This window comes from Callithrix jacchus, chromosome 22 (assembly GCF_049354715.1).
Source record: "Callithrix jacchus isolate 240 chromosome 22, calJac240_pri, whole genome shotgun sequence".
Lineage (NCBI taxonomy): Eukaryota > Metazoa > Chordata > Mammalia > Primates > Cebidae > Callithrix > Callithrix jacchus.
The window spans coordinates 5,546,771-5,571,516 of NC_133523.1; the positions used below are offsets into that span (position 1 = coordinate 5,546,771).

A 24,746-nucleotide genomic window follows, 5' to 3' on the forward strand; every position below is an offset into this window, starting at 1 on the left:
AGAGAGGCTCTGCCCCTCCTCAGTCCCAGCCCTGACTGTCTGGGGCTGGGAAGAATGCTGTCAAGTTCGGGGAAAACTCCAGAAGGGTCCCCCACTGCCCCCCAGGGAGCCCGCGGGGGCAGATATTCCAGATGGGGGTCCTCCTGCGTGTGGGGCAGGAGTGATGTCAGTCCTCCACAACCTAGTAAATGTTTATGGGCCAGGGGGCCTGGGCTTTGGGGCTCCCTGGAGCCCAGCAAGCGGCCGCCCCCTCCTGTTCCATTCTGGGGGGCCTGTCCTGCAGGCGGGGTTGGAGGGGAGCTGGCAGGCCTGCGCCAACCCTGGCGGGTGGCCCGGAATGGCCTGGGTGGGCAAAGCCCCTGGTCTGAGCCCTCGGCTCCCGTGAACGCAGGGGGCAACTGTGGCTGGGGATGAATGGGGCTTGTTGCCTTTACATTTCCAGCACCTCCCCCACCCTGGGCCTTAGTGCATGGAACCGGCCCCAGAAGCGGCCTTAGTGCAGGGCTAAGGGTGACTGTCGTGGGAGCTTGGACTGGTCCTTTCTCCCGTACGGTCCTTAGGGTCCTTGGCTGCAGATTTGGGGCTGGGTTGCCTATTCCTAGAAGCTGTCACCTCTCAGCTGCTGCGGGCAGAATGCAGGAGAAGGAAGGGGATAAGGAGACAGAGAAAGGCCTGCAATGTGGAGGAAGGGATGGAATCTGACGCCTGTGTCACCTTGGGGCCGGGGGCATGGGGATGACCTTTTGGGCTCACGCTGGCAGGCTGTGCTGTGGTGGGTGCTGCCCCCTGCCGGCCACAGTGGAGACAGAGGCTGGTGCCCTGGAGTGGACGGGATGCCTGCATGGAGCTGAATCATCTTTCTTCTTTGTGGGGCATCTTTGAAAGGCCCTTATTCCCATTTACTATGTGGGAAAGCTAAGGCCTGGGTGTTGCTGTCTTCCGAGGGCACAAGGGAAGAATCAAGTGGTGGGATCTGAACCCAGAGCCTGTTTTAATGACGACTCTGTTAGGGCTTAGACAGGGCCCCCGCCCCTCCTGGCTTGTGGTGGGTGTCTACCCTTTCTCAGGGAGCCCCAGCCCAGGCCCAGGCCCCCAGCCCCGGAGGTGCAAGTGACCGTGAGCTGTTGTGTTGCCCCGCTTGAGCTGGAACACACGGGAACATGTGTGCTCTCTCCACACAGGGTGGCCGGGCACAGTGGCTCATGCCTATAATCCCAGCACTTTGGGAAGCTGAGGAGGGAGGATTGGTCAAGGCCAGGAGTTTGAGACCAGCCTGCACAACACAGTGAGAACCCGTCTCTACAAAAAACAAAAATAAAAACAATTAGCTGGCTGGGGTGGTGTACACCTGCAGTCCCAGCTACCCGGGAGGCTGAGATGAGAGGGTCACATGAGCCGGGAGGTCAAGGTTCCCGGGAGCCGAGATCCTGCCACTGCCCCCCAGCTTGAGTCACAAAAAGACAATTTTTTAAGCAGAGACAGGGTCTCACTGTGTTGCCAGGCTGGTCCCAGACTCCTGGCCTCAAGCAGTCCTCCCACCTGACTGCCCAAGGTGCTGGGATTACAGGTTCAAACCACCATGCCCAGCCTACAAAATATTTTTTAAAATACGCCAGGCATAGTGGCGGTGGCCGCACCAGGTACTTGGGAGGCTGAGGCAGGAGGACTGCTCGGGCCTGGGAGTTCCAGGCTGTTTCTACTTGGGGCTGACAGAGGAGATGAGGCTGAAAGTGAAGTTGGCTTTTCACCACATCGAGGCCCCATGGGTGGGCTTGAGAAAAGGAAAGAGATGGGGCCAGACACGGGTGAGGAGGGGAAAGGAGGGGAAAGGAGGGCCGCAGCAGCCGGCCAGCTCCTGCTGTCCTGGCCCACCAGCAGGCCCCAATCCATCCCAGCCGGGGCTGTGCACAGCTCTGCTCCCCTGGGTGGAGCCTGGAGCGCCCTCATTTACAGCCCACCGTGGCATGTTGGAACTCGTAGGCTTCCTCTCCAGCTACCAGGGAGCCTGAGCCAGGTCTGGAGAAAGGGCTTGGGTGGCGCCAGCACTCCAGGGCTGCTTAAATCACCAGGCCTGACAGGCGGTGGCGGGAAGGAATCACAATTATTTCCCTTGTCGCTGCCACCAGCTAGGTCCTGAGGGGGCTCCTGTCCTGCTCTGCCCCAGCCCCAGGGGCTCCAAGTGACCTGCCAGATGGGGACAGCTGCTGGGCCAACCTGTCTGGGGCTCTCCGCTCCAGTGCCCAGGAATTTGGAGATGGGGCCTGGGCGTGTTCTCCACATGCTGTTGGCTTTGGGGACAGGCCCAGAGAAGGGATGGCTCATGATCTGCATCGGGGCTGTGACTGGAGTCGACAGCACCGAGGGCAGGGCCGTGGGCGTTGGGGCCCAGTTTCCACTTACTGGCAGGTCACTTGCACGCTCCCGCCCTGCCCTGGGAACTGGTGGAGGAGGTACAGAGGTGGGGGCGTGTCCCAGCCAAGTCTCCCCTCTGCGGCTCCAGGTGGCCCCAGCCCGATGCAATCCCAGTTCTGCAGGGCCAGGCTGGTACCCTTGGCAGAGATGGCAGGCGGCAGGCAGGCGCGTGTGCAGGGGGCCTTATCTTATCTCCCTTCCTCACTCCCGCCCGGATCCGCCCTCACTGGCCGGCCGCAGTGTCGCCATCACCAAGCCCTCCGGACACTGACACACACAGACACGGAATTTATTTCTGGATGCGTTCTGCAGGCTGGAGGTCCCGGCAGGCGCAGGGCTCACTCTCTGGGTTTTGGGAACAGCTGCCAGCCCTCTAGCCGGCCCATCTTGAACAGGGCGGCTGCGATGCCGAAGTACACACAGCAGGCGGCGCCGACCTCGTAGTTCCGCACTGCCGAGTGGGGAGGTGATGTCAGGCCCTGCTGGGGCAGGGCTGGACCAAGATGCTCACGATGGGTCACCACTGCCCGGTGCCCACCCTGGCAGCCAGACTGAGACCCCTGACAGGACACTCTCTTCAGGGATTAAGTCACTTAGGAAGAAGGCCCTAGACTCTGATGTGGAAACTGAGGTGCAGAGGGGGCCCGAGTCCAGGTGGCTTCCCAGCAGGAACCAAGGCTGTGGGTCCTGGTCCCACCCCACGCCGACTGCCCCCTGCGAGAGAAACACCATGCTGCCCCCGGCTGGGGCTGGGGCAAGGCTGGACACCAGGCAGTGGTGACACGTCGGTGTGTCTCCGTCTCTCCTCTGCCCATGGACGCCAAGGCCAGGCCACACCATCTGCCTCATGGTCTGTGTACCGAGGAGCCCAGACAGTGCTCCTGCTTTCCCCGGCCCTCCTGCCCTGAAGCTTCTGGGCCAGAGGAGGAAGGAGGCGTTTTCCACGAACCAGGGACTTACAGGTTTTGAAGAGAGACAAGGAGGCTGGCCTGGGGGCAGGGAACAGTTCCAGCCAGGCCTGGGCAACAGTCAAAATCTCAACCTACCTCCAACCTCTGACCAGTTCTGGTGGAAGCCGGGGTGGGGTGCGGCCGCCCCAAGGTCTTGTCGCAGAGGTGCAGTGATGGCGTAGGCCCTGCCCTCGCACCCTCCCTGTCTGCCTGCCTGGAACCTGCCATCCATCACTCCCAACGTGCCAGGCCAGAGCGGCTCGGCCAAGTGGGCTCACCACTCACTCCTCCTGCGGGCCCTGAGGGCCCGAGTCTTTACAGCCTTTACAGAGCGGTGAACAGCCAGGCTCTTCCGGCAGTGACAGCCTGAGGGCCTGAGCCCTGGTAGGCTGGGGGTCGGCCAGGGGCACAGGCGGGCACTGACCCCAAGCCCGGGCCCGTGGGAGGGCTGAAGGAGTGGGGTCTGGCTCATGCTCCAGGCGGGCTTCCCTGGGCCAGGCAGGCCTCCTCCACCAGGGCTGCACCCTCTGCTGGCTACAAAGAAGGCCACTTCTCCCCCAGGTGGCCTCGGGCCACTTCATTCCCTCCCTGAGTCCTAATACCCGTATCTGTAAAGTGAAGCCTGCGGGGGAAGCTCCCCTGCAGGGCTCCAGGTGCAGGGAGAGAGGTGGCAGGGCGGGGACCTCCTCGCTGACTCACTGGCCAGTGGTGGAGATGGGCAGTGACCTGTGTCCTCTGACAAGCCATGGCAGATGGAAGGGGCATGGAGTGAGGGTGGCGGGGATGCTGGCCTGTACACAGGGTGCTCAGGACAGCGAAGGGAACAGCTCTGCAGGCAGTGAACAGCGCAATGGCCCTGGGCAGGACTGTGCCTGGCATGTTGGAGGGACAGCAAGGAGGCCCGTGTGGCAGGAGCAGAGTGAGGAGGAGAGGCGGGGAGGAGACGCGTAGGACAGGGAGGAGACGCGTAGGACAGGGAGGGGCCTGCCGGCCGAGCCGAGGCCCTAGCGCCGTGGTACACAGCAGGTGCTTCAGCAGCAGCAGCTGTGGCTATAACTGAACTGGCTGAGGTTCAAGGGGGCTGCCTGGCTCCTTGTCCGGGATGGAAGAGAGGGCGCAGGGGCAGCAGGGTCAGGGGTCGTTCTGCCACGCTGGGAGGAGGGTGGGTGGGGTGGGGTGGGGCCCACTTACCGCGTGATCCCACAGTCAGGCCTCCGGCGCAGCCACCAAGGAAGTAGTTCAGGGGGTCATCGGGCTTCTGGCGGACCTGGGCGGTGATGCAGGAGGTGAGGCCGAACACGGCCCCGACGGCAGCTGTGGGGTAGACGCGAGGAGTGGACGCTCAGCACGTGCCCCAAGGAGGGAGCCTTGTGCCAGCATCTGAATGGAGACATGCCACGGGCCGGCCGCGGGGCCTCCCCACCCTACACATGTTCCCGATAAAGGAATACCCCACTTTCCCCTGGTGGCGGGGACCATGGACGCGGGCTGGGGAGTGAGGGGGAAGACGCAGCTGTCAAATGCGCTCCAAGAGCTGGGGCTCTGCCAGGAGAGGGCCCAGCCATGCCCAACCCGGCTCACTTACCTCCAGTGAATGTGTACCGCCCGGCCCTGAGTGCTCCATCAAGGAAGTTGTTGGCAGGATTGAGTGTGACGCTGTAAGCAGCAGCGGTCCCACCTGCGAGATGGAGGGGAGGGGAGGGAGGACACTCAGACTCCACTGCAGCGAAGCCCTCGCTGGGCTGGGAAGCCCACAGGGTGGTCTCTTTCCCTCAGTCCTCACGATGTCCCCAGGTGGCTCCAGTAGCACCCCTTCTTTGCACATGGTGCCCCTGGCTGCTGAGTGGCAGAGCTGGATTTGAACTTGGGTTTGCTGCTCCAAAGTTGTGGGGCCTCTCACTTCTTTCCCACTCCCCCCAGGCCTCCCTACCTCTGTTGGCCACTTTCTCAAGCCTGACCAGCACTGGCTCCCGCAGAGCACCCGCTGGGTGCCCATGACCCACGCTGGCCCTGGCAGGGTAGCGGCTGGCAGACGGACACCCCTCCACGTAGTGGGCATAAGCACATGCCACAGACCGTCCTGTGGCTGCCTCTGACCTCGCAGCACCAGCTCAGCAGCGCCCCCAGCAGGCCCTGGCACTAACTTCAGCTCCAGGTTCCCATCAATGGCTCTATTCTCCTGTGGGGCCCCAGGGTCCTGGGCCTAATCCCCCTTGGCAGCGGCCCCACTTCCCTGCCCAGCTGCCAACGCCTCCTCCTTGTCACTCTCGACCCCCTCCTGCCAGCAGCTCGGGCCTGGGCTCGTCCTGCACACCTGGCTGCCTGGCCGCCACCCAGCCTCACCACTTGGGTCAGCTTTTCCATCTCTGCCATCTCCTCTGGTCACCCTGCCACTGACACTGGTTTCTTTCTTTCTTTCTTTTTTTATTGAGACGGAGTTTCGCTCTTGTTACCCAGGCTGGAGTGCAATGGCGCAATCTCGGCTCACCGTAACCTCCGCCTCCTGGGTTCAGGCAATTCTCCTCCCTCAGCCTCCTAAGTGGCTGGGATTACAGGCACGCGCCACCGTGCCCAGCTAATTTTTTGTATTTTTAGTAGAGACAGGGTTTCACCATGTTGACCAGGATGGTCTCGATCTCTTGACCTCGCGATCCACCTGCCTCGGCCTCCCAAAGTGCTGGGATTACAGGCGTGAGCCACCGCGCCCGGCCAACATTGGTTTCTATGCATGACGGGCCTGGGCAAAAGCCAGGCCCAGAACCCAGGGCCAGGTAGGTGGTGGGGACAGAGGTTTGATCCCAGACCACTGATCCCACTGGGAGTCTAGGGGTGTCCTGGGTGAGGCCAGGGCCCGCCCAGCTTCACAAGCCCCTCCACAGTGGACAGGCAGATTGAGGTGGTGCAAGCCGGGCTCCCCCATCCCGTGCCTGACACTGCTCAGGGCAGACAAGCACCCTTTTCTCCCTATAGCCTTGAAACATGGCCTAGTTGCAGGCAGGGACCCCCTGGGGCCAGCCCACCCAGAGAAAACAGAACTGCCACGGACAGGATGGGCCACAAGGGCCCTGATCCTCCTCGGGGCCCAATGGGCTCAGCCCCGTGAGCCCCTCCTTCACAGGAGGCGAGGGACCTCAGAGATGCAAAGCAATTCCCCTGAGGTCACCCAGCCTGGCCGGCCTGGAAGCCAGGCAGGTCCCACCAAAGCTCATGCTTCACCCACCACGACTGCCCCAGGGGAGTGGGCTCCACCCGTTCCCCAACCAGCTGGACCCAGAGGACTTTCTAGGCCTAGTAGTGACCCCCCCAGTAGCACCCCAGCCTCATATCTAATTCAGTTCATGGTGGTTCTGTCCCTCAGGAGCGGCTGGGGGGGGACTCCCACACCCAGCAGTGACGTTCATATTCAGAGCAGCCCAGAGGAGGGCCTATCTGCTCACCCCAAGCACAGATTGGGAAACTGAGGCCCAAGATACAGAGAAAGGGATCACATATAAGGAGTGCCTTGTGGATCTGGTTTCTCCTAATCCCACGCCGACCCCTGGGATCCCTACCCAATCTCAGAAATGTGGATGGAGGACTGGGCACAGTGGCTCACAGCTGTAATCCCAGCATTTTAAGAGGACAAGGTGGGTGGATCATTTGAGGTCAGGAGTTCAAGATCAGCCTGATTGACATGGTGAAATCCTATCTCTATTAAAAATACAAAAATTAGCTGGGTGTCGGAACGCATGTCTGTAGTCCCAGCTACTTGGGAAGCTGAGGCAGGAGAGTCGCTTGAACCCTGGAGGTGGAGGTTGCAGTGAGCCGAGATCACACCACTGCACTCCAGCCTGGGCGAAAGGGTGAGACTCTGTTTAAAAAAAAAAAAAAAAAAAAAAAGGAAGAAAGAAAAGTGGATAGAGGGAGTGCCGGGTCTAGGGACTGCAGCGGGGAGGGGGTGCTATTGGAGTGCAGGACAGGGCCACCCCAGGCCTCGCCACCTGCTCCTGGCCCAGCAGCCCCATCCTCAGTCACACTCCAGTGCGCGCGCACGCACACACACACACACACACACACACACACACACAGACACGTCCTCCCATGCCGGATTCTTTTATTTGTCAAATTATTTATTTTTGAAACGGAGTCTCATTCTGTTGCCAGGCTGGAGTGCAGTGGCATGATCTCAGCTCACTGGGACCTTAGACTCCCTGGTTCAAGCAATTCTCCTGCCTCAGCCACCCAAGTAGCTGGGATTACAGGCACGTGCCACCACGCCCAGCTAATTATTGTGTTTTCAGTAGAGATGAGGTTTCCCCATGTTGGCCAGGATGGACTCCATCTCCGGCCCTTGTGATCTGCCCACCTCGGCCTCCCAGAGTGCTGGGATTACAGGCGTGAGCCACCGCGCCCGGCCTATTTATTTATTTATTTACTAACTGAAGAGGGCTGGAGTACGAAGCTTCTTCGCAGCCTGGAGTAGAGCAGCACAATCTCGGCTCACTGCAAGCTGCTCTCCTGCCTGGACAGCGTTTCACTCTATTGGCCATGGTGGTGTCGAACTCCTGACCTCAGGTGATCTACCCGCCTCGGCCTCCCAGAGTGCTGGGATTACAGACGTGAACCACCGGGCCCAACCTTGACGATTCCTAATGAAAGGGGACTACCAGCCCTGGCTGGGACCTGCTGAGTCCTGATCTAGGGCTGGGCCAGCCATGAGAGTCTCATAACCCTCTCATCTCAAGGGGGAACCACTGACAAGACTCAGTGATGCCCCCAGAACCCAGTCACCGAGGGACTTCTGGGTGGAACCTCCTTATGCCACCCCCGTATGCAGTGGTCCTGGCCAAGGGGCCCCCAGCTCATGGACCACACCTGATACGGTGAGTGTGCCCACCATCCTCCATCCCTTCCAAAGTGCTTACATTGGGAGTGGGCGAGCTGCAACCCCCTGATTATCCCAGAGAGGCCAAGGACTGCCCCATGCCAACTCTACCCAGCTGTCATCCAACTGTGGTGTCCTGCCACATCCACCCCTCCAGGAGCCCCCATGCCCTTCAAAAGTCCCCCTTCCCTCTGCTCTGCCACTGCTGGTTCCCTCTGAGCCTCCCACAGTGACCACCAGACGCACTGTGAATTCATTCAGTGACTAACTCTCATTCACTTATTCATTCAATCACAAAGTTACCAAGTACCTAACAAGGTGCCACATTCACTCACAAATGGTGCCCACAGGATGCTTCATTCATTCATCCATCCATAGTTATCGTATGCCCACAGGTCCTGAGTATAGTCTCCCACTGCCCAGGGTCCCCAACTCAGGGAAGCCAGACATGAAACAATTTATCTTCCTCAGATGAGAAGTGAGGGAAGCCCCGGAATCAAGTGAGTGGGTCAGTGAGGGGAAGAGCTAGAAGCAAGTTTCAGCCAAGTGGAGCGGAAGAATTTAGGGAGAAGGCTGTGAGGTGGCTCATGCCTGTAATCCCAGCACTTTGGGAGGCCGAGGCAGGCGGATCACCTGAGGGCAGGGGTTTGAGACCAGCCTGGCCAACACGGTGAAACCCCATCTCTACTAAAAATAAAAAATCTGTCAGGCATGGTGTCGGGTACCTGTAATCCCAGCTACTTGGGAGGCTGAGGCACGAGAATTGCTTGAGAACGTGAGGTGGAGCTTGGAGTGAGCCAAGATCGCACCACTGCACTCCAACACGTGTGATAGAATGAGACCCTGTATCCCCCCACCAAAAAATCAGGGAGAATAAATGTTACCCTCGAAGACCCCTGGGCATTCTGGAGGGTTCACAGAAGCCACTGACCACCCCTACATCTAAATCCGACACCATCAGAGATCCCCTGACATGGCACCTCTGTCAAAAGTTCCCACTTCTGGCTGGGCACAGTGGCTCACACCTGTAATCCCAGCACTCTGGGAGGCCGAGGCAGGTGGATCACCTGAGGGCAGGAGTTGGAGACCAGACTGGCCAATGTGGTAAAACCCTGTGTCTACTAAAAATACAAAAATTAGCTGGGCGTGGTGGCGTGTGCCTGTAATCCCAGCTACTTGGGAGGCTGGGCAGGAGAACTGCTTGAACCTGGGAGGTGGAGGCTGTGGTGAGCCAAGATCGCACCATTGCACCCCAGCCTGGGCGTGCAAAACTCCAGCTTAAAAAAAAAAAAAAAACCACAGGGTGCAGGGGCTCATGCCTGTAATCCAGCACTTTCGGAGGCTGAGGCGGGCAGATGACAAGGTCAGGAGTTCCAAACCAGCCTGGCCAATATGGTGAAACTCCGTCTCTACTAAAAATACAAAAATTAGCAGGGCGTGATGGCGGGTGCCTGTAGTCCCAGCTACTCGGGAGGCTGAGGCAGGAGAATCCCTGGAATCCAGGAGGTGGAGGTTGCAGTGAGCCAAGATCATTCATGCCACTGCACTCAAGCCTGGATGACAGAGCAAGACTCTGTCTCAAAACAAACAAACAAACAAACTTCCCACTTCCCCCTCTAAGACCCTCTAGGAAGCCTCCCCTGGCCCCAGAGGCTCTTCACTCAGCAGCACCACACTGCGAGACAACCTGTCTCCTCCAGTGGCCTCCTGGGACCGCAGCCCACCCATGTTGTATTCATGCATGAGGAAAACACACACATTCTCTCTCACATACATGTCCTCAGTGTCAGATCCTGTCCCCTGGGTGGCCCCTTGAGCCCTTTCTCCTGAAGACCCTCCATAAGGACCTGATGGAACATTCCTCGCTTCAGAGACCCCTAGGAGGAGGTCAGCCACCTGGATTCACAGCCCAGCTTCGAAGAACCCTGCGGCGGTTAATATGCTCCAAACTTCAGTCCCTAGCTCCAAGAAATGGAGATAGAATAGTGGTCTGTCTCACTGTGGATAAGTATGCAAAATACAGGAGCGACGCCCTAATTCACCTCCCGGTGGAGCCGCAGCTGTGGCCAGGTCCAGTTTTACATATGCTGGAAATACAGAGGTGACCGAAATGATTCCTCAGCTTATACACACACCCGCCGTTATTTTTTTTTTTTGAGACAGGATCTTGCTCTGTCACCCAGGCTGGTGTGCAATGGTCCAGTTATAGTTATAGCAAACTACAGTCTCAGACTCCTGGGCCAAAGCGATTCTCCTGTCTCAGCCTCCCAAGTTGCTGGGACTACAGGCGCACCCCACCACACCTGGCTAATTTTTGTATTTTTAGTTGAGACAGGGTTTCACTATATTGGCCAGGCTGGTCTTGAACGCCTCACCTTGTGATCCACCCACCTTGGCCTCCCAAAATGCTGGGATTACAGGCCTGAGCCACCACGCCCGGCCCCTTTTAATTTTTTGGCAAAGATGGGGAATCTTGCTATTTTGCCCAGGCTGGTCTGGAACTCCTGGCCTCAATCAATCCTCCCACCTTTCCCAATCCATCCTGAGTGCTGGATTACAGGTGTGAGCCACCGCTCCTGGCCCAGTGAGTAAAGATTCTTGGCCAGGTGTTGTGGCTCACACCTGTAATCCCAGTACTTTGGGAGGGCTAGGCAGGCGGATCACCTGAAGTCGGGAGTTCGAGACCAGCTTGACCAAGATGGAGAAACCCTGTCTCTACTGAAAATACAAAATTAGTCAGGGTAGTGGTGCATGCCAGTAATCCCAGCTACTCCGGAGAATGAGGCAGGAGAATCGCTTGAACCCAGGAGGCAGAGGGTGCGGTGAGCTGAGATCGCACCATTGCACTCCAGCCTGGGCAACAAGAGCAAAACTCCTCTCCCCACCCTCAAAAAAAAAAAAAAAAAAAAGATTCTTAATCAGTGGAGACTTCCAGCCCCATCTGGGACCTGATGAGTCCCAACCTGGGGCTGAGAATTAAAGGCATGATGCCCAGGAAATGCTCAGGCTAGAAGGGACAAGACTCTGAGTTCTCCCCTATAAGAGAATGCCAGGGCTTGTGGGTCCCTGTGATTCCCCTGCAAGGCTACCCTCAGTAGCTCCCGATCCACCTCTAGGACCTCTCCGGCAGTCCCAGTAAAAGCTTCAGATATCCCTGACCACCCAGCACCCCCTGACCACAAAATGAACTCATTCCACCCCAAAACGTTCTTAAACTTCTGTACCGCCCTCAGATGCCCCAATCATGGCTCATGACCCCCTCTAACAATCTTGTTAACCGTTGGAAAGTCTCGCGGTCCCCTAGCTCCTTGGACCCTGATAATGGCCCTGTCTCACTCAACAATTTCCCCGAGTCTGGCGATCGCTTGGGACCTCCTCAGACGACCCCACGGACTAGTCTGTCACATGTCACGACCCTCAATGCCAACCCTGCTGGACCACCTGCCAACATCCATTTCACACAAGATTAACTCCCCACGGCCGCCCAAGACACCCCGATAATGACCACGTGCGTACCCGCGAGACTCCCAGCTCCGTTCGATCCACTCAGACAGCCCCCAGTGACCCCACGACCTCACTGCGCCCCCGGCCCTCCACTCTCGGGGCCCGACCGGCACCCACCGACGACGGTGCCAGTAGCGGTGGTGCTGACGGCTTTGCGGTGGCAATCGGTGCCATCGGGGATGTCCCAGAACTGACTCATAATCCTCGGCGCCATAGCCGGCAGCCAGTATCCCGCACCGCGGGACCCAGTCGACTTTGCAAGTGCAAGGGCAGACGCCGCTGGCTATCGCGAGACTTCCTGGGCTGCGCGCGCAACCTCCCGGGGGAGAAGGCCGGCAACAAGTGCGCAACTTTATTGATAGCCGCGGACATGGACAAGGATCGCGCCCACGCGCCGGGAACAGGCCTAGTGGAAGAGAGCCACACGTGCACCCCCAGGCCGATTTCCAGAGGGGGAAACTGAGGACGCCTGCGATCAGTGCAGACAGATTTCGCTAGTCCCAGCTCAGGGAATCCTAGGTTAGGGAGGGTTTGACTACCGGAGAGGGGAACTAATCTAGAGAAGGGTCCAGGCTCAGACTGGAACGGGCGGGACTCCACTTGACGGGAGCGAGACGTCATTGTGAGGCGGGGCATGGCGGGGATGTGCCCGCACCCGTGTCAGAATCAGTATGGGGGGTGGTCATGCCCTGTGATCAACCACCAAGCTGGAGTCGGAGCCGCGTGCTACTGTTATGGGGCGTTGACAGGGGACGGAGATTAGCGGGAAAGTGACCAATGACGATACTAGAGGCTCAGCGGGACGTTGCCTCTGTCCAACCAGCGGCTGTCCCACGCCCTAGGCCGGATGAAGTACACAGGCGCTTGGCTTGGGGGCGTGACTAGAATTGGAGGCATAACCTGAAAGGGATTTGACCAATCCGAGACTGTATAAGGAATGAAAGGGCGTAGCCATGCCTGGATCTGCCCCTGACTGGCAGCAGGATCGGGGGCGTGATCAGGCTTAGTGTTTCGAGGAGTCCGGGCCAATCCTGGTGTTAGCTTCCAAGTCGGGCGGGGACAGTATCAAGGTGTGACCAATCACGCTTCCAGAGCCTGAGTTGGGCGAACCACCGGAGAATGTGGCCAATCTAGGGGTGTGGCTGTCACGATCTGGTCCAATCCTAGAGTGAACCCGAGCTCAGCGGCGGAGTTTCATGATGCCGGAACCAGTGGTAGTGTTTGGGTTTGAGGAGAACAAGACCCAGCCCTGTGGGGCGGAGTCTAGCGGGGTCATCTACCAATCGTGCCGAGGTCCGGAGAGGCAGGGCCCTCCCGGAGGCGGGCCTGTGTCGGTTCCGGGCCCCCGGGGGCGTGCCCAGGCCTGCACAGCTGCCTGGGCCATGTCGGCGCCGCCGGCCCTCCAGATTCGGGAGGCGAACGCGCACCTGGCAGCCGTGCACCGGCGCGCAGCGGAGCTGGAGGCGCGGCTGGACGCGGCGGAGCGCACGGTGCATGCCCAGGCCGAGCGCCTCGCCCTCCACGACCAGCACCTGCGCGCCGCCCTGGACGAGCTGGACCGCGCCAAAGACCGGTGAGGTCCGGGGGTCGGCCAGGTGGACTTCACCGAGGCTGGAAAGCGAGGAAGGGCAGGGGAAGAACAGTGTGCACTCGTGTGGAAGCGGGACTGCTTATGGGATTGATAAACACACCAAAAAATTCGAATTAGTAATCAGTATGTAAAGTGGACAGACGTGGCACAGGGGCGGACCTCTAACTTCAAACAGGGCCCACTTTCCCACAGGTGCAGAGCGACGCAGTGACCACAGACCGCCCCTGTGTAGGCACTGGGAGCCGTAGCAGGCTCGTCAGCAGGAGAGAAGGGAATCATATTAGCATTTTTCATTTATTACTATTATTTGAGAGGGGGTTTTGCTTTTGTCACCCAGGCTTGAGTGCAGTGGCGCAATCTCGGCTCACTGCAACCTCCTCCTTCCAAGTTCAAGCAGTTCTCCTGCCTCAGCCTCCTGAGTAGCTGGGATTACAGGCGTCTGTCACCATGCCCAGCTAATATTTTGTATTTTTACTCGAGACGGGTTTTCACCATGTTGGCCAAGCTGGTCTCGAACTCCTGACCTCAGGTGATCCGGCCACCTCGGCCTCCTAAAGTGCTGTGATTACAGGCGTGAGCCACTGAACCTGGCCTAAATTTATTATTTTTAAGGCAAGGACTCACTCCAACCTCCAGGCTGGAGTGTAGGGGGACGATCTCGGCTCACTGCAGCCTCGACCTCCAGAGCTCAGGTGATTCTCCCACCTGTTCTCCAAGTAGCTGGGACTACAGCCGTGCAATACCACGCCTGGCTAATTTTTTGTATTTTTTTGTGGGGACAGTTTTGTCATGTTGCCCGAGCTGGTCCTGAACTCCTGTGCTCAAGCAGTCCTCTCACCTCACCCTTCCAAAGTGCTGGGATTAGAGGCATGAGCCACCGCGCCTTTTATTATTTTTCAGACAGGGTCTTGCTCTGTTGTCCAGACTGGAGAGCACTGGTGCGATCTCAGCTCACCGCAGTCTCAACCTCCCTCCTCAGCTTCTCAAGTAGCTGGGATTACAGGCATGCAACACTACACCCGGCAGATTAAAAAAAAAAAAAAAAAACAGTCCTTTAGAGACAGGGTTAGACTGTATTGCCTAGGCTGGCCGCCAACCCTGGGCTGCTCAAGTGATCCTCCAGCCTCAGCCTCCCAAAGTGCTGGGATTACAGGTATGAGCCACCATGCCAGCCTATATCAGCATTTTTGAAGAGTCCCTCTGGCAGCCGAGGATGAAAGAGATGAGACAGGCCCCCAGGGAGGAGGGAGGAGCTGGGGCCCAGGTGGGAACTATTAATTCAGAGCAAACTGGACATATTCATCCATCGTCACTGAGCAGCTACTGTGCGTCAGGCAGTGTGCTGGGTACTGGACCACATTGGTAAGAGCTACTCAGCCTTGCTCATTGCGCATCCACAGTCCAGTGGAGAGAAAGACATATCACTGGGCATTTACATCATCGGTGGTCAACAGCTGTGATGGAGGGGCATATGGGGTTGAGGGGTCCCAGGGGGAAGGCTTCCTAGAGGAAGAGCCTACTAAGAACAGATGGGAAAAGATACTGGAAAAGAAGGAACGGCGGGAAGAGTGAGGGGACGAAATGAGAGGTCTCACAAGAAAATGGCATAAACTGGCCGGGTGCGGTGGCTCACGCCTGTAATTTCAGCACTTTGGGAGGCCGAGGCAGGTGGATCACCTGAGGTCAGTTCGAAAGCAGCCTGGCCAACATGGCAAAACCCCATCTCTACTAAAAATATAAAAAATTAGCTGGGTGTGGAGGCACACAGCTGTAGTCCCAGCTACTCAGGAGGCTGAGGCAGGATAATCGCTTGGACCAGGAGGCAGAGGTGCGGTGAGCTGAAATGGCGCCACTGTACTCCTCCTGCCTGGGTGGCAGAGCGAGGCTGTCTCAAACACACCAATGCCATAAACTAAGTGGCTTAAACACCAGGTTTATTTTTCAGCATTCTGGAGGCTGGCGTCTGAGAGCAAGGTGCCCGCAGTCAGGCCATGGGAAAGGCTTCTCACTGCATCCTCACAGGGCAGAGAGAGCCAGGGAGTCTTTTGTATTTCTTCGTATAAGCGCACTAAGCACCACTCCCGTCATAGAGACCCCCACCCTGACAACCTCATCTAACCCTAACACCTCCCAAAGGCTCCAGTCTCCAAATACCCTCCTACGATTAGGCTAGGTGTCCCCACCCACATGTCATCTTGAATTGTAATCCCATAATCCCCACGTGTGGTGGGAGGGACTGGTGGGACGGTTTCCCCTTCATGCTGTGATAGCGAGTTCTCATGGGATCTGATGGCCCAGTGCAGTGGCTCTTGCCTGTAATCCCAGCACTTTGGGAGGCTGAGGTGGGCAGATCACCTAAGGTCAGGAGTTTGAGATCTGCCTGGCCAACATGATGAAACTCTGTCTCTAATAAAAATACAACAATAACAAAGAAATGAGCTGTGACATATACCAGCAGTCCCAGCTACTTGGGACGCTGAGGTGGGAGGCCAAGGTTGCAGTGAGCCGAGATCACACCACTGCACTCCAGCCTGGATGATAGAGCTAGATTCCATCTCAAGAAAAAATGAATAAATAAGTGAAAAAGGGAGATCTGATGTTTTTTGTTTTTTTTCCCCCGAGACGGAGTTTCGCCCTTGTTACCCAGGCTGGAGTGCAATGGCGTGATCTCGGCTCACCGCAACCTCCGCCTCCTGGGTTCAGGCAATTCTCCTGCCTCAGCCTCCGGAGTAGCTGGGATTACAGGCACACGCCACCATGCCCAGCTAATCTTTTGTATTTTTAGTAGAGACAGGGTTTCACCATGTTGACCAGGATGGTCTCGATCTCTTGACCTCGTGATCCACCCGCCTCGGCCTCCCAAAGTGCTGGGATGACAGGCGTGAGCCACCAGATCTGATGGTTTGATAACGGCCCCGCTTCACTGGTCTCACTCTCTCGGCTGCCCTGTAAAGAGGGGCCTTCCATCATGATTGTAAGTTTCCCGAGTCCCCCCACTCAAGCTATGTGGAAATGTGAGTCAATTCTATCTTTTTTCTTTATAAATTACCCAGTCTCAGGTATGTCCTTAGAACATCATGAGAACGGACTAATACATCTCCCACTGGGGTTACGGCTTCATCATATGAATTTTAGAGAGACTGAAACACTCTATTTAGGTTAGGCACAGGGCTCAAACCTGTAATCCCAGCACTTTGGGAGGTCAAGGTGGGTGGATCACTTGAGGTCAGGAGTTCAAGACCAGCCTGGCCAACAAGGTGAAACCCCGTTTCTACTAAAAACACAAACATCAGCCTCTACTCGGGAGGCTGAAGCAGGACAGTTGCTTGAACCTTGGAGGTGGAGGCTGCAGTGAGCCAAGATCATGCCACTGCACTCTGACCTGGGCAACACAGTGAGACTCCTCAAAAATAATAGTAGGCCGTAATAATAGTTATAGGTGGTAGCTAACGCCTGTAATCCCAGCACCTTGGGAGACCGAGGTGGGTGGATTATGAGGTCAGGAATTTGAGACCAGCCTGGCCAACATGGTGAAACCCCATCTCTACTAAAGATACAAAACATCAGCCAGGTGTGGTGGCGCCTGCCTGTAGTCCCAACTACTTGGCAGGCTGAGACAGGAGAATCTCTTGAACCTGGGAGGCGGAGGCAGCAGTGAGCTGAGATCACGCCACTGCACTCCAGCCTGGGTGTGGTGGTGGGGGGTCTGTAATCCCAACTACTCGGGCAAGACTCCGTCTCAAAAAAAAAAAAAAAAAAGGAAAAACAACAAAAACAAACATTCCATTGCTGACCAGGAAAGGCCCCGAGGCCGTGGTGAGGAATGCGGGCTTTATCCCACAGGTGATGGGCAGCCTCTGGGTTTCCGCAGCAGGGAGGAGCAGGCCCTGTGGTCCTCGGTTCGGTAATCACCTCCTTTTGCCTTCCTGCCAGCGAGATTGCCACACTCCGGGAGCAGCTGATGACGTCGGAGGCCACTGTCCGCAGCCTGCAGGCCGCCGTGCACCGGAGGGATGAGCTCATTAGGCAGTTGCAGCAGCGGGCTGAGCTGCTGCAGGACATCTGTCACCACCGGCCACCCCTGGCTGGGCTGCTGGCTGTCCTGGCTGAGGCTGAGCGCCTGGGGCCCCTCCCGGCCAGTAACCCCAGCCACGCACCCCCCGGGGGGCCTGGTCCACCCGTTGCCAACAGCACTGGGGAAGAGGCAGACAGGGACCACCTCCAGCCTGCGGTGTTTGGGACCACAGTGTGAGCCCGGGATGCAGATTCCAGAATGCAGACAGAGGGCACTGCTGTCGGTGTCCTTCGGAGTCACCAGTGTCCTGAAGGCGGACCCTATGGCAGAGCCACAGTCCTGCCTAAGCATCAGAACAGGCACATTCAAAGGTTTCAAACAGGCCCCCAGGCCAGATGCGGACGTGTAACCTGACAGAAGTGCTCTTGTTCATGTGTTTGTTTTAAACTTTGAATCCATCACCCTGGCTAGAAACCTGGCAGTGCATACACGAGGATCTGCATTTCTGGCAAGACCTGGTCGTGCTTGCCTGGGGCCCAGGGCATCCTCTTTAGCCAGGGTGTGAGTTTCTGTTGGTCTTTTCTTTTTCTTTTTTTTTGAGACAGAGTCTCACTGTCGCCCTGGCTGGAGTATAGTGGTGCAGTCTTGGCTCACTGCAACCTCCACCTCCTGAATTCAAGCAGTTCTCCTGCCTCAGCCTCCCGAGTAGTTGGGATTACAGGTATGCACTACCACACCCAGCTAATTTTTCTATTTTCAGTAGAGATGGGGTTTCACCATGTTGGCCAGGCTGGTGTCCAACTCCTGGCTTCAAGTGATCCGCCCACCTTGGCCTCCCAAAGTGCTGGGGTTAAGGGTGCGAGCCACCTGCCACACTCAGCTTCCTTTTCTTTTCTTTACGCTACTTCTTACCATCACAGTGTAAGCTCTACGAGGACAGGAATGTTTGCTTGTCCTGTTTGTCACCAGTGCCTGACACATCCCGGGAGCCCCAGGAGGAACAGGATGGATCTGTGGGCTCCTAAAGGCAGTTAGGGGACCCCTGGCACATCTGCTGAGGTGATGAGGCCCCCTCCAGCCAGCCTAGTTTTTTTTTTTTTCCTGAGACAGAGTCTCGCTCTGTCACCCAGGCTGGAGTACAGTGGGGTGATCTTGGCTCACCGCAATCTCTGCCTCCCGGGTTCAAACGATTCTCCTGCCTCAGCCTCCAGAGTAGCTGGGATTATAGGCGCCTGCCACCACACCTGGCAAATTTTGTATTTTTTAGTAGAGGCGGAGTTTCACCATGTTGACCAGGCTGGTCTTGAACTCCTGACCTCAGGCGATCTGCCTGCCTCAGCCTCCCAAAGTGCTGGGATTATAAGCGTGAGCCACTGTGCCTGGCCCTAGCCTAGCTTTTGTAGCAAGCAATTGTCTTTTTATATGCCCTAAAGAATCTATTTCTGAACTCCTTGTTTTCGTGCTGTCGTTGTTAGCCAGAAACATTTAGGGTGCTTTGCTTTTTATCAAACCAGGGAACGGAGAAAACTCCTGTGCCTTTCTGTGCCAGCCTGTCACCCTGGCCTGCTGGGCAGCCATTCCCCTGCCTCTTAACTCAGGGAACTGTCATACCAGGAACCGCTGAGGGGCACAGCTTGTTTCAGCCCAGAAAGGTCGGAGGCCACCCACAGCCTGCAGGATGGCGCCTGCCTGCCTGCCTGGAACATCGACCCCTCAGTGCAGCAACAATGGCCCCATTTTCTCCTCTAGATGAATAAGGAAGGGAGTTGTTTGTACAAAGCAAAGGCAGGCTGTGGCCTGTCTGTGCTCAAGAATAAACTGGGTGATTTCTTGGCCTGGGTCCTCATCCTTTCATCCTGGCGTGGGGGCGAGAGGGGGGCCCTCTGTGTTGTCTGTGCCTCATCATGGGGTCCTGCTGGGCCAGGCAGAATCTAGGGAGCTTGCGCCAAGCACTCTCTACACCTGATTGCATCTAATCTTCGAGGTTCCCTGTAGACACAGGCTTTGTCCTCACTTTACAGCTGTGGAAAGTGAGGCCCAGGCCAGGCGTGGTGGCTCATGCCTGTCATCCCAGCACTTTGGTCAGGAGCTTGAGACCAGCCTGGCCAACATGGTGAAACCTCATCTCTACTAAAAATATAAAAATTAGGGCTGGGCGCGGTGGCTCACGTCTGTAATCCCAGCACTTTGGGAGGCTGAGGCGGGTGGATCACGAGGTCAAGAGATCGAGACCATCCTGGTCAACATGATGAAACCCCGTCTCTACTAAAAATACAAAAAGTTAGCTGGGCATGGTGGCGCGTGCCTGTAATCCAAGCTTCTCAGGAGGCAGAGGCAGGAAAATTGCCTGAACCCAGGAGGTGGAGGTTGCGGTGAGCCAAGATCGCGCCATTGCACTCCAGCCTGGGTAACAAGAGCGAAACTCCATCTCAAAAAAAAAAAAAAAAATACAAAAATTAGCCAGGTGTGGTGCCGGGCACCTGTAATCCCAGCTTCTCGGGAGACTGAGGCAGGAGAATTGCTCGAAACCGGGAGGCGGAGGTTGCAGTGAGTGGAGATGGCACCACTGCACTCCAGCTGGGCGACAGAGTGAGATGCAGTCTCAAAAAAAAAGAAGCCCAAATGTGTGAACGGAAGGACTAGGGATCTGCAGGGCCAGGGCCATTTCCAATTTCTGGGGAAGTTATTGCTGAAATTCTTTTTTTTCAGATGGAGTTTTGCTCTTGTCTGAAAAAAACAGAAAAGGCTGGAGTACAATGGCGTGATCTCAGCTCACTGCAGCCTCAGCCTCCTGCGTTCAAGTGATTCTGCTACAGGCATGTGCCACCAAGCCCAGCTAATTTTGTATTTTTAGTAGAGACGGGGTTTCTCCATGTTGGTCAGGCTGGTCTCAAACTCCCAACCTCAGATGATCCGCCCACCTCAGCCTCCCATAGTGCTGGGATTACAGGCATGAGCCACCGCACCTGGTCTTCTGTTTTCTTTTTATTTTAAGAGTCAAAGTCTCACAGTTGGCCAGGCTGGAGTGCAGTGGTGTGATCACGTCTCACTGCAGCCTCAAAATCCTGGGCTTGGCCGGGTGCAGTGGCTCACGCCTGTCATCTCAGCACTGTGGGAGGCCGAGGCAGGCAAATCACCTGAGGTAAAGAGTTTGAGACCAGCCTGGCCAACATGGCGAAACCCTGTCTCTATTAAAAATACAAAAATCAGTTGGGCATGGTGGCACGAGCCTGTAGTCCCAGCCACTTGGGAATCTGGGACAAGAGAATCTCTTGAACCCGGGAGGTGGAGGGTGTAGTGAGCTGAGATTGCACAACTGCACTCCAGCCTGGGTGACAGAGCAAGACTCCATCCCCCACCAAAAAAAAAAAGAAAAAATTACTGGGTTCAAGCTATCCTGCCACTTCAGCCTCCCAAGTAGCTAGGATCACGGGAATGCATCACCATGCATGGCTGAGTTTTTGCATTTCTTCTAGAGATAAAGTCTCATTACATTGCCCAGGCTGCTCTTGAACTCCTGGCATCAAGTGATCCTCCCGCACTGGCCTCCCAATAAATTCTTACTGAACAGTTAAAAATGAGATGCCAAAACAGCACTACAATAATCGTGGTTATATTAGTTCTGTACATAGAAAAAAAACTGCTGCTGGTAACACTCAGACACGGAAGTATTTCTCTATTGCAGTGAGCCATGAGGGTTTCGGTAGCCAGATGTCACTGTGGTTTCTCATAAAACTGACGTGACCTTAGTGGAGGCTTGAGTCAAGATGCGGGGTTGCCTGTAACCTACAGATTGGCTTCAGACTTCAAAGGCAACCGCTTTTCTTTTTTTTTTTTTTCTGAGACAGAATCTCGCTTTGCCGTCCAGGCTGGAATACAGTAGTGTAATCTTGGCTCACCGCAACCTCTACCTCCAGGGTTCAAGTGCTTCTCCTGCCACAGCCTCCCCAGTAGCTGGGATTACAGGCACGCATCGTCACGCCCAGCTATTTTTTTAATTTTTAGTACAGATAGGGTTTCACCATGTTGGCCAAGCTGTTCTCAAACTCCCGACCTCGGATGATCTGCCCATATGGCTTCCCAAAGTGCTGGGATGACAGGCATGGGCTACTACGCCCGGCCTCTTTTTTAGTTTATTATCATTTTTTTTGAGACGGAGTTTCCCTCTTGTTACCCAGGCTGGAGTGCAATGGCGCAATCTCAGCTCACCGCAACCTCCGCCTCCTGGGTTCAAGCAATTCTCCTGCCTCAGCCTCCCGAGTAGCTGGGACTACAGGCGTGTGCCACCGTGCCCAGCTAATTTTTGTATTTTAAGTAGAGACGGGGTTTCACCTTGTTGACCAGGATGGTCTCGATCTCTTGACCTCGTGATCCGCCCGCCTCAGCCTCCCAAATTGCTGGGATTACAGGCGTGAGCCACCGCGCCCGGCCTTAGTTTATTATTTTTTTAGAGGCAAGGTCTCACTCTGTAACCCAGACTGGAGTGCAGTGGTGCGATCATAGCTCACTGCAGCCTCCAACTGCCGGCTCAAGTGATCCTCCTGCCTCAGCCTCCCAAGTATGTGGGACTACAGGAACTCACCACCATGCCAATTTTTTGTAGTTTTTGTAGAGATGGGGGTCTCACTATGTTGCACAGGCTGGTCTCAAACTCCTGGGCTCCAGTCATCTTCCGCCTTGGCCTCCCAAAGGATGTCGGGATTACAGGCACGAGCCCCCGCGCTCAGCCGAGGCAACTTCTGATAATACAGTTGTGCAGTGGCGAGGTAAGGCCAGGCCTGGAGGAGCCTCCGATGATCCGTGGGTCTGAGCCCACAGTGGGTCTCCAGACAGGACCCACCTTGCAAGTCCTGGGGACCCACCCATGTTAGTGGGCAGGTATATCCATGTCTCTGTTGAAGGCCTTCAGTGCGGTGGCCTCACCCCTTGAGGTTTATATCTGGATCAGGGCTGCTCCTCCACCTGGGGCCACAATCTCTGGCTCATCGCCTTGTCAGGAGCAAGCCTACCAAGTCACGTTCTGGGCCTGAAATCCAACGACAACAAGTTAGTCAAAGTCCCGGACACCCAGTGACAAGCTCCTTGGCAGTGTGCGCTGAGGTGTTCCTCAGGCTCAGCTCAGTCCCTGTGGGTTGCAGGACCTGGCCTGGGTGGGAGGTCTTGGGGCCCTAGGACCTGGGCCACCTGGGGCTTTTTTGTTGTATAATAGAAGCAGGGTCTCTGTATGTTCCCCAGCCTGGTCCAAAATCCTGGGCTCAAGTGATCCTCTCCCTAGTCCCCCCAGAGTGCTGGGATTTCAGGCATAGGCCTCTGTGGCTGGTCAGAACCTGGGGCCCTTTTGAACATTGATTCCTCAGTAATTGTGTCAGCTCTGGCTCAGGCTGAGAAGCCCAGAGAGGGAAAGGGACCTGCTCAGAGTCACACAGGAATCGGGCCTTAAGCCTCCCCAACCACCGACTTACCTCCACCCAGAGCATTTCAGTCCCTACAGACCAGGGCCAGCAAGGGATGCAGTGCCACAGGGATCTGGCTCTGTCCCAGGCCCTGTGGGGCTGGCAGTGAGTAAGCACTCAGGCTGCCCCGCCCCAGCACAGTGCATTCATGCAGCTGGGCCCCGCCTTGTCTCCAGAGGCACCTTCCACTAGCAACAGTCTCCCCGGGCACAACACAGCTAACACAAGGCCTGGCGGGCAGGATTCTGGTACAGAAGCAGGCCCAGTGAGCATCTGAACAAGGGGCAGTCGGCCAGGGTGGGCTCGCAGGAGTCCCCACCTTGACCTCTTTCTCTTCCAGCTGCCCAGAGAGCCCAGACCCAGCATGGACGCTGTGGAAGCCACGATGGAGAAACTCCGGGCACAGTGCCTGTCCCGCGGAGCCTCGGGCATCCAGGGCCTGGCCAGGTGAGCTGTACCCTCACCTTCCTGACCTTGGTCCCCTGAGACCACTATTCCAACCGTGTCCCCTCCCCGCCAGGTTTTTCCGCCGACTGGACCGGGATGGGAGCAGATCTCTGGACGCTGATGAGTTCCGGCAGGGCCTGGCCAAACTGGGGCTGGTGCTGGACCAGGCAGAGGCAGAGGGCGTGTGCAGGAAGTGGGACCGTGATGGCAGCGGGACACTGGATCTGGAGGAGTTCCTTCGGGCACTGCGGGTAAGGCCCCACCTCGAAGCAAAGAAGGCGTGTGCCCTGGGCGTGGGGCGACAGAGGATGCTGAGATGTGGACAGGGGACTCCTCCCTAAGAGCTGCTGTTAAGAGGCACCTGCCAGGGGTCACATTCCCAGTGCCTGCACAGGGTCTTGGGGCTTTGGGTCCGCTATCCACCACCCCCAGTCACCACCTCCTGTCCCAGCCCCCCATGTCCCAGGCCCGGGAGGCAGTCATTGCTGCTGCGTTTGCCAAGCTGGACAGCAGTGGGGACGGTGTGGTGACTGTGGACGACCTCCGAGGGGTGTACAGTGGCCGAGACCACCCTAAGGTGCGCAGTGGGGAGTGGACCGAGGACAAGGTGCTGCGCCGCTTCCTGGACAACTTCGACTCCTCCGAGAAGGACGGGCAGGTGGGTAGCTGCGTGGGGGGTCCCTTCAGAGGCAGCTCCTGGCCGTGCCCGCTCACTGCCCTCTGTTCTCAGGTCACGCTGGCGGAATTCCAGGACTACTACAGCGGCGTGAGCGCCTCCATGAACACAGATGAGGAGTTTGTGGCCATGATGACCAGTGCCTGGCAGCTGTGAGCTGCTCAGGCTCAGCCCTGCTGCCCTGGCCTGTCACTCCCCACCCCTACCCAAGACTCCCCCTTTCCTGGGCCCCTACTCTCCTGGTTAGCCACACCACAGGGCAGGGAGGGGCAGGTGGGGGAATGGAGGCCACGGGAGGCCAGGTCCCTGCTGGGTGGCCAGGTGGAGGTAGGACAAAGGGGTCACTGGCACAGGGCCCCAGGGAGAAACACTCCCCACCCACCCATGCCGACATGAGGCCTTGGAGCCCCTGTGGATGCCCCTGCTGAGGCCCCCCTGACTCCCCCATCCAGCCTGCTGCTCCTCACCCCTCCCTTGGAGGTCCCCCAAGAAGCTAGGCTACCCGGGTGTGAGGAGGCCCTGCTGGAAGGCAGTTTGGACCTGCCCAGGTGTGGAGCGAGGGGCAAGGGGCATCCTAACCTCAGAAACCAAAACAAAGCCTTTTGAAAAAAAAAAAAACCTGTAAATCATCAGCCCCAAATCAGAGGATGGCAAATGGGGAATAAAGGCAGTAGTTAAGACCATACCAGTGGGTCCAGTGTCTACCTCGAGCAGCCTGAGGCTCGGAGCCCTGGGTGGGGGACAGAAGTCTGGTCGCTCCCCACAGGGGTGGGACCCGGCACCAGGGGTGGGGGGCCAAGTGTGGGTGCCGGTGGAAGGCCGGGGCTGTCGCTG

The 24,746-nt window shown here is 57.1% G+C and overlaps 3 protein-coding genes and 1 pseudogene across 3 annotated transcripts; 2 read left to right on the plus strand and 2 right to left on the minus strand.

The window, feature by feature from the left end:
• Window positions 1-376: 376 nt before the first annotated feature.
• Window positions 377-2,661, minus strand: LOC144580757 (uncharacterized; annotated as a pseudogene).
• Window positions 2,662-2,685: 24 nt separating this feature from the next.
• Window positions 2,686-11,993, minus strand: NDUFA11 (NADH:ubiquinone oxidoreductase subunit A11). Its single transcript, XM_035284688.3, has 4 exons — window positions 11,848-11,993; window positions 4,948-5,040; window positions 4,554-4,676; window positions 2,686-2,863 (listed from the first exon to the last, which is right to left on the minus strand). Exons 1-4 carry the CDS (start codon window positions 11,942-11,944, stop codon window positions 2,751-2,753), a joined length of 426 nt encoding a protein of 141 aa, XP_035140579.1. The 5' UTR covers window positions 11,945-11,993; the 3' UTR covers window positions 2,686-2,750.
• Window positions 11,994-13,070: 1,077 nt separating this feature from the next.
• VMAC (vimentin type intermediate filament associated coiled-coil protein) lies at window positions 13,071-19,170 on the plus strand. Its single transcript, XM_002761616.6, has 2 exons — window positions 13,071-13,303; window positions 17,255-19,170. Exons 1-2 carry the CDS (start codon window positions 13,113-13,115, stop codon window positions 17,571-17,573), a joined length of 510 nt encoding a protein of 169 aa, XP_002761662.4. The 5' UTR covers window positions 13,071-13,112; the 3' UTR covers window positions 17,574-19,170.
• Window positions 19,171-22,963: 3,793 nt separating this feature from the next.
• CAPS (calcyphosine) lies at window positions 22,964-24,595 on the plus strand. The gene is made up of 5 exons (XM_008987036.5): window positions 22,964-23,054; window positions 23,130-23,236; window positions 23,310-23,487; window positions 23,688-23,894; window positions 23,967-24,595. The coding sequence occupies exons 2-5, from the start codon at window positions 23,154-23,156 to the stop codon at window positions 24,066-24,068; spliced, it is 570 nt and encodes a 189-aa protein (XP_008985284.2). The 5' UTR covers window positions 22,964-23,054; window positions 23,130-23,153; the 3' UTR covers window positions 24,069-24,595.
• The last annotated feature ends 151 nt before the right edge of the window (window positions 24,596-24,746 follow it).